Below are 8,965 nucleotides of genomic sequence, written 5' to 3' on the forward strand. Positions count from 1 at the left end.
CCTGGTTCCTTGTTGGGTGTCGAGAGGTGAGTGTTTTCCCTTCCACGTACTCTTTCTGCTGTGCTTTTGATGGCGTTGGTACCGCCCCGGAAAAGCTGGCGGATTGGTGCCTTGAAATACAGTGGGCAGTACATTGTGTTCCGCCTGTCTGTTGGCGGTTACCACGGCGGTATTTGTTTCTACAGCTGTGGCGATCAGAGTGTTAAAGTGTCGATGTGCGCCTTTTCCGCCATGGTCGTGATTCCATTTTTTTAACCACCAGCCTGTTGGCGATATTACCACCGCTACAACACTGACAGCCAGGGTTGTAATGAGGGCCTAAGAGTCTTAATCCTTTAGAAAACAGTAAGAACATTGATAGTGTACAAAGTACCTGGTTAGTGTCAAAAACTAAAGCCGCATGGGCGAGCGTGTGTCAGAAAAGGGTAGCAAAGCGTTGATTCCTCACGCGCAAGTGAGGCTGTGTGTCGTCTCCTTCTCCAGTCGGGTTGGCGATGAGTCATTTTTCTCTCCCGCAAGAGAGCGATGCATCAAACCAGACGGTCACCTTGGACATGGGCAGGCTTTGCGTTGATCTTTCACACCCAGTGATGTTGCGTCGCACAGTATTGGAAAACTACACTTCATGGGGTTTGCGTCGCTATCAGTCTCCGTTAGCGGGTGTTGCACGTCATTTCTCTAGCTATGCTGCATCGATCCTCCAGCTGTGATGCAGGTGGAGCATTGATTTATGTCGCAAATTCGGCGGCACGCCGTTTATCAGCTGCAACATGGAAGGTGGATCGAAAATCTGCAGTCTGCATGGATTTTCAGTTCTTGGCTGCCAGCTTCACCTCTCAAGGGCCCAGAGACTGGATAGGGCACCACTTGGCAGGGCAGGAGTCTCAGGAGAGAGTCCAGGCAGGGGAAGTCTTTGATGGCCCTGAGAATTCAACAACAGGAGGCAAGCTCAGTTCAAGCCCTTGGAGATTCTTCTTCAAGCAGGAATTCACAGCAAAGTCCAGTCTTTCCCCCCTTTCACAGGCAGAAGCAGCAGCTGCAGGGTGGCCCAACAAAGCATAGTCACAGGCAGAGGCAGAACTTCTCCTGTCACGACCTGAACGCTTCTTACCGCTGTAATCTGCCAGTCTCTGGGCACCACCAGGTTTCTTGCTTGTTCTGGATTGGCCAAGGTAGGGGGGACCCTTTTCAGTAGCCATGTTGCTGCTGATAATAGAACACCAAACAGGCTGTAACCTCCAGAAAGAGTCCCAGAGGAAGAAACCCAAACTTGGGTAAAACCTAAGATCAAGGAACTCCTGAAAAAGATAAAAAGATAAAAAGAAAAAAAAACTAAGGCACAAAAAGTCTGCAACAAAAACTGCAGACAGGGAAGAGCAGCTGAAGTCCAAAATCACAGGATACAGGAGTGAGGAGCACAACCAGAACGAAAGTTTCTGCAACACAAGGAACAGAATCAATCAATCAATCAATCATTTGTTAAGCGCATTACTCATCCTGGTAGGGTCTCAAGGCACTGATGGGGGGAGAAGACCAACTGTGCTTATATAATGACAAAGAGTAAGTGACATGCAGGAAGCAATGAAGACACCATCTTGGATTGGGAAAAGCCACATTAAAGTAAATGGAAAAATATATGTAGTATAAAAAGTAGACATGCAGGGAAGGAAACACAGGCTCCTGAGAAAGAGAAAATATGGCCAAGAAGAAACAAAAAAGCAAAACCGAAAAAAACGAAAAACAGTAATAAACAGGTAAGAAAAACTAGGGGGTAAAAGGTGGGCGAAGGATGAAACAGAGCCCAAAGGGAAAGTTTTAGGTCACGCTGAGACCCAAAAAACAGGTCGCAGCCCCGGCAGAAATAGCTGTCCGAGACACGGACCGTAGATCTGACCGCGGCCCCCAAGTGAGATGCTGCGTGTCTACGTGGCGTCACATCTCCTATGCTCTTCAGCTCTTCTCCTTGGCAGAGGTTCCTCTTGAATCCAGAAGTGATCTAATTTTCAGGGTTTTGGGTCCTCTTCTTATACTCCTTTCTGCCTTTGAAGTAGGCAAACTTCAAAGAGAAGTCTCTCTTGTTTGTAAGATACTGCCTTGCCCAGGCCAGGCCCCAGACACACACCAGGTGGTTGGAGACTGTATTGTGTGAGGGCAGGCACAGCCCTTTCAGATGTAAGTAACCACTCCTTCCCTCAGGCCAGATGGCCCATCAGGTTATGCAGGCTACACCCCAGCTCCCTTTGTGTCACTGTCTACAGGGGAGGTGTCAACAGCCCAAATGTCAAACTGACCCAGACAGGGAATCAACAAACAAGCGGATTCACAGAATGGTTTAAGCAAGAAAATGCCTACTTTCCTAAAGTGGCATTTTCAAACACACAATCTAAAAACCAACTTCACTAAAAGATGTATTTTTAAATTTGTGAGTTCAGAGACTCCAAACTCCACATGTCTATCTGCTACCAAAGAGAATCTGCACTTTAAGGATATTTAAAGGCAGCCCCCTTGTTAACATATGAGAGAGATAGGCCTTGCAGCAGTTAACATTGAATTTGGTACTATTTCACTTTCAGGACATGTAAAACACACAAGAACATGTCCCACCTTTAAGATACACTGCACCCTGCTCATGGGGCTACCTAGGGCCTACCTTAGGGGTGTCTTACATGTATAAAAAGGGAAGGTTTATGCCTGGCAAGTAGGTACACTTGCCAAGTTGAATTGACAGTGCAAATTGCAAACACAGACACTGTAGTGCCAGGTCTAAGACATGTACTAATATGGGTGGCACAACCAGTGCTGCAAGCCCACTAGTATTATTTAATTTAGAGGCCCTGGGTACTTCTGGGGCACTTTACTTGTGTCATTTTAAAGGCAGGCCTGCCTTGCTGGCTGCTTTTAAACTAAAGTTACCTGCAAATTCGACTTTGGAAAATGAAAGTAGTTCAAAAGTCTTAAATTACCATATTTGTATCTATAAGTTACCTCTAAGATGTGCCCTTTGTGCCCCTAGGGTTGGGTGCCATGTAACTATAAGAAGGGACCTTATAAAAATAGTTTTATAAGCCCTGGTGAGGTAAAACAGCAACATTTGTTGTTCCTTGTTTGTAGTGAATGGACTCCATAGTCTAACATGGGGAGACTTTATTTTAATTAACACAGTTCCTTTAAGTGTCATATGATTCATGTTTGGTATCAAAATAATTGTTATAATAAATCCCATAACATCCAGATGTTGGATTTAATATAACTTGTTCAGGTAAAGAGTTTTAAACTCTACCAAAAAAGTTGCCCACTTCAGCCCTTCAGTGCCCTTCTCTGATTGGCCAGTCTCTGGCAGCCTGGCCAGGCTGCCTTGATGAGGTGTGAAATAGCCTGGGCTGAAGACAAAGAGATGTGTCTGGGGAGAAGAACTTCCCTCAGCAGATGTAGAAGCAGGAAGGGGGGAGGGCTTCCTAAATAGTCTTTACAGACAGGTAAGGACATTTGGATTACCCCAGCACCTCCTTCACATCCTGCAAACCCAGACAATTAGATGCCCCCTTGATTAGATTAGGAGAGGGCAGGTGAGTGTGTGTTTAAGATTTTTAGCTACACCAGTGGATGGGCTGAGCCAGATGTAACCTCCAAAAATCAGTTTCAGCCTGCTCCCGTTGTGTAGCCATTTTAGCTACAGTTTTACGTGTATTATTTGAGCAAACTAGGCCTGCCGCTATGCACTTTAACCTAGATATATTTTATTTTATCTTTGTTATATTATTTTAACATTATCCACATTTGCGGTCTTGTTTTATTTTCTCTATCTAGCTGTTCTTCGCCTAAGTCAGCACTGTGTTCTTAAAAAAGACATTTCTTTCACTCTGTGCTTTTCTGAAGGCTGCAGTAAGATAGTTTGCCGGCAAACGTGCCACGCTTTGTCTCCAATGTTCACAGAGACATACACACTCTTTCTTGGAACATCAGATGTTTTATTATAAAACCCTACTTTAACCAATGTACATTAGAGGGAGATGCCAGCCTTATGACCACGACTGTGTGCTGATTGCTGATTGCTTCGCTACAGCTGCCTATGTAGACTACAGGCCTCCTGCTCAGGTATGAGGGATGATGCCTTCCCAGGGGGAACCTGAAAGGCAGAATTAGAGCTTAACATGCTGTGATCTAATATAGCTTAGGTAGGAACGATCTCTACAAACCTTAGTGACAGTATGGTAGCATTATTCTTGTGTTTTACTCTCCTTGTCACAATTTTAATCTTATTGTGCTTCATCGTCCTAGTTATTGCAATACGTGCTTTATTATCTAAGATGAAGTTACTACAATAAAACCTGATTGAACTATACTCCGCCTCTGAATGTCCTTCCATATATGAGACTAATGTAACTGAGAGAAACGGATGAGATCTGAGTGACCACAATTCCCCTGAGGAGTAATTTATGTCATGATCCCGGTTGTCCCAATCATCCCTGCTCTTGGGTGGTGATAGGGCACTGCTAGTTAGCTGGAAAAAACGTGAATTAGGCCGACAGGTGTCACATGGTGCGGGATCAGACTCAGGACCATATTTTTACTTTTTGAGCACCACATTTGTGTCATTTTTTTTATACAAAAGTGGTGCAAACGTACAAAATACAATTATAATTTGTAATTTTGCACCGCTTTTGCATCACAAAATGACGCAAATGCAATGCTAAAAAAGTATAAATAATACGAGCCTCAGTCCCCGCAGTCCAGGTGATTCTGCCGTCCAAATCCAGCAGTCTCATTAGGAGAATGAGAACCTAGGCGCCATGGCGCTGCCAAGGTTTGGTCAGACACTAATTTTCGGGTCCTCCTGAGTATCTCTGTCTCATGACATGCAAAGACACCTCAGTACTATTTATGGAGACGTCCGTGGTATTGAGGATTTTTCCTCCTCAGCAAAGTAGGGAGTACCTAACTAACGTTGTACGTTGTTCAAGCTTGAACCCTAAAAGGTTGATCCCCATTTGGTGTGCTTATCTCTGAACAAAATGTACCGCTTACCATGGCAAACCAACAGCGGGTAGCAATTGCAGTCATGCGATCCCCTTTACTGCACATTTATTGCCACGTGGTCTCACAGCCCAGGGGGGTCCAGTTACATTTGTTCTTGAAGCTCATGCAGCATACAGAACAGACATTATCTATTCTTGGGTCACATTTCCAGCAGCTGATGGGACCACAAATACATTTCACCACTATACAGCTGCAAACATACCTGCACAATATAGAACATATGCATATTTAGAAATAACCCTATCTTATCAAAACAATAAGAATTGGCTTGATGACGCCCTACCACATACAGTCCTACACTTTAGGTTAGGTCTTCTATATAATGATGGTTCTACCTGGCCTTTATTGGCCACATATACACCGCACCCTGATGCAGCAACCTTGACTGTAGCTGAGGACCGATGCTTACATACTGAACTTACAGCAATATACAGACTAATAGTACAGTTTGTAATGCAAACATTAAATACAAACCCAGCACGTGCTGCCACAGTGCAAACATATGCAGCAATACCAGGCATTAATCCTACGACTGTGCATTCGATCATGGGTAAGGTACCCGCCAAATGGTAAGGGATTCCATTTTGGTTAGCTCAAAAAATAAATAAACTGGAAGCAGTATTTTCCCATACGGGACCTCAGGATAAGCATAGAATCAGTCCGAGCGTAGAAATCTCCACCGAGGGCTCCCATGACACGTATCTGAGGAAGGGCTCCAGGAGGTTGAATTAGACTGGTGACTTCATCCCGATGAAGAAAATCTTCAGAGAAATGACTAAGTCCCAAGGTAAACTTTTTACCAAGGTCTCCCGCTTGTTGTAGCCGAGCAGGGCTCCATCATGGTTGGCCTCAAACTTTGATTTTGCCCTAGTTAAGGTGCAACCAGATGACGTTTTTTGTTTCCGGGTGCTACAAAACACTAAGGGGATCATAATGGCCACAGGAGTGAGCGTTTATTTGGCGGTAGTACCACCAACAGGTTGTCGGCACATACCGCACATTATGAGAATGGCAGACTGGCTGCAGCCAACCCCCCACTTCTCCATTCATACCGACATGACGGTATCAGCCGCCAGGCCAGAGATATCAATCTCCAGCCATGTGACCGGCACAGTACTGTGTATATATATATGCAGCATTCAATGCTTATGTGTCTGTTTCACTAGTTATTTTACATCTGAAAGGCAACTATGGATGTCTCATGATTTCTACATCTTCTTCCTGTCTTCCTTCTCCATACAGATCAATGAAAGAATGGAACAGGACCTCTGTGACAGAATTCATCTTACTCGGTTTAGCGGAAGACCCAAATCTCCAGATCCCAATCTTCATCTTCTTTCTTGTTGTCTACATCATTACAGTAACTGGAAATCTCAGTATAATGACTCTGATCAGGATATCTGCTCATCTTCACACTCCCATGTACTTCCTGCTCTCTCACATGTCCTTTGTAGACTTCTGCTACTCCACCAGCATTACACCCAACATGCTGGCAAATGTCCTTTCAAACAAGAAAACTATTTCATTTGCGGGATGCATGACACAGCTGTTTTCATTTGCAGCTATGGGGAGTGTAGAGGTTTTCATACTAACAGGGATGTCCTATGACCGATACGTTGCTATTTGCAATCCATTGCTTTATAATGCCATTATGACCAAAAAAACGTGTGCGCACCTTTTGGGTGGAGCTTATGTACTAGGATTTGCTCATTCTCTGCTTCTCACCCTTTGTATGCTAAGGTTGTCTTTCTGTGACTCTAATGAGATTGCCCATTTCTATTGTGAAATACCACCGCTCCTGAACCTCTCCTGCTCTGATATCTCTCTTAATGTGGTCCTACTAAATTTTGTGACAGGGAGCTTTATTTTAGGTCCCCTAGCCATTGCTTTTGCCTCTTATGCTTACATTCTTAAAACCATAATAAAGATCAGCTCTGCAAGCAGATGGACGGCATTTTCTACTTGTTGTTCCCACTTCATATGTGTCACCCTCTGCTTTGGGCCTCTCATTTTTATGTACATAAGACCTAAATCAAAATATGGTATGCATCATGACCGTGTGGCATCTGTGTTCTATTCAGTGATAGTTCCAATGCTGAACCCTCTGATCTACAGTCTGAGGAATAAGGATGTTAAAGAGGCTTTGAGAAAGATAATGCCCCCAAAAGTATGGTGAACACACCCCCACCCCCTCCCCCACACATGCACACCCCCATACATACACACACACACACACATACACACACTGCTGGTTAATATGGGTGTAAGTGCATGTGTAGATATTCCAATAATGTGCATATTTGTGCAATGAGTGTTTATCAGCAAATATCTGAAAGTTTTAAACTTCATCTATGCAAGCTGATTCACCTATGTAAGCTGATTGCTAAAATAGTTTTATAGTATTTTAGAAAACAGACACAAACTTAAAACGGCTTTAAGTAGAAATGAGTATACATTGTGTTCATCTTGCCTGAATCTAAGGGCCTCATTATGAACCATATGAGCTGTAAGACTGACACCGTCGTAATACGGCCCTAAGTATAAGCTGACCAATAGCAATGTGACTGCAAAATCTGGAGAAATCTGGAGAAACACATCACAATGAGGCACGAAGCCACATGGCAAAACAGAGTGGTCAGAGAAATGACTTTACATTTATTTTACCTCAGGGTTTTAAGTTTAACATTTATCAACACCGAGCCACAGGAACTACTCTGCTAATAATAGCTGTAGATAATTGTTGAAGTGTGTTTTTATTATGTGAGGACACATTTTAAGTTTCTGCTCTTTATAGGTTTACACGCATAGGCCACCTGCATTGCTGCAAAACCTTAGTCTCTGCAATGCAAATCTGGGTGTGTTAGACAGTACTATAATTTGCCACTTGGGGTTTCCTTTATATTATGAACATGCTGGATTTAACCCACAAATAGTTAAGCCTTTGTTTTACCCTCTCTGCCATTCTGTTTAATATGAAAACATGGTCAATTTCAGTTTCTCTTACATGCACTTTTATTTATGCATTAGTTTTGCATATAAGTATAGCAGTATTTTGCAACAGATGCATCTTGCAGTGCGTCTTATATCTCTTTGGCTCAGAGCACCAACAAAACCCTGAAACATAAAATGGATTCTGCTGTCTTGCTGCAGAATCCATATATGTATCTAGATATTTTTCTAAAGGAAAGGAGTCCTACTACAGAATGTGGATTGATTGTTGCCGGCTATGCGTGTAGTATTGTATTTTTTCTGACCAATAAGAACTGTTACATCATGTCATCCAAAACATTGAATTCCTGTAATGAACATATGCATTTTATTCCGGACATAAAATAAAATTGTCTTAATGAATATGGATTGTTGACTTATATTGCCAAAATTGTGAAAAATCATGATCAAATATTGATACGATGATTTACAAGTGGTATATCTGCTGGTCACTGCTGGATACCACGATCCGCCACAACAATGGTTTTCCCACTTTATTTATAAATGGGAGGACTGCTTGGTTTGAGATGATCACTACTCAGCTGGCTATCCAATTGGAACCTTTTAGCCAGCAGCACATTTGCCACATGGCTGCCAGCATCTCTAGTTTGGAAGGCCCATTGTATTTAGGGCATGCCATCCTGGTACCTCCATGCAAGGCATCAATGACCCCCCTCAACATTGGAAGACAATTGCTGGCTTTTTGTTTAAGCAACTTGTAGAACAAAAATTGTCATGTGGCCTGTGGCACTGCTTATTCAAATCAAATCGGGCAAACGGGATCAGTGGTTAATTTGTTTTATTTAATTTTCACAAAGAGAAAAACAAATATTCCACCTACAAGCGATGGCCATCTGATATGAGATGAAAACAAATAACCATGGCTTATTATGTTAACAGAACTGTACTGATACTTAGCTAGCCTGGCTGATGAAGGGTG

General features: G+C 43.0%; 1 protein-coding gene across 1 annotated transcript; it reads left to right on the forward strand.

Moving 5' to 3' along the window:
- The first annotated feature begins 6,283 nt into the window (after window positions 1-6,283).
- Window positions 6,284-7,213, forward strand: LOC138288446 (olfactory receptor 8D1-like). The gene has a single exon (XM_069229999.1). It carries the CDS (start codon window positions 6,284-6,286, stop codon window positions 7,211-7,213), a length of 930 nt encoding a protein of 309 aa, XP_069086100.1.
- The last annotated feature ends 1,752 nt before the right edge of the window (window positions 7,214-8,965 follow it).

Source organism: Pleurodeles waltl, chromosome 4_1 (assembly GCF_031143425.1).
Source record: "Pleurodeles waltl isolate 20211129_DDA chromosome 4_1, aPleWal1.hap1.20221129, whole genome shotgun sequence".
In the NCBI taxonomy this organism is placed as follows: Eukaryota; Metazoa; Chordata; class Amphibia; order Caudata; family Salamandridae; genus Pleurodeles; species Pleurodeles waltl.

Coding starts and splice junctions, on each gene's coding strand:
- LOC138288446 (XM_069229999.1), top strand. CDS start 6,284: ATGAAAGAATGGAACAGGACCTCTGTGACAGAATTCATCTTACTCGGT.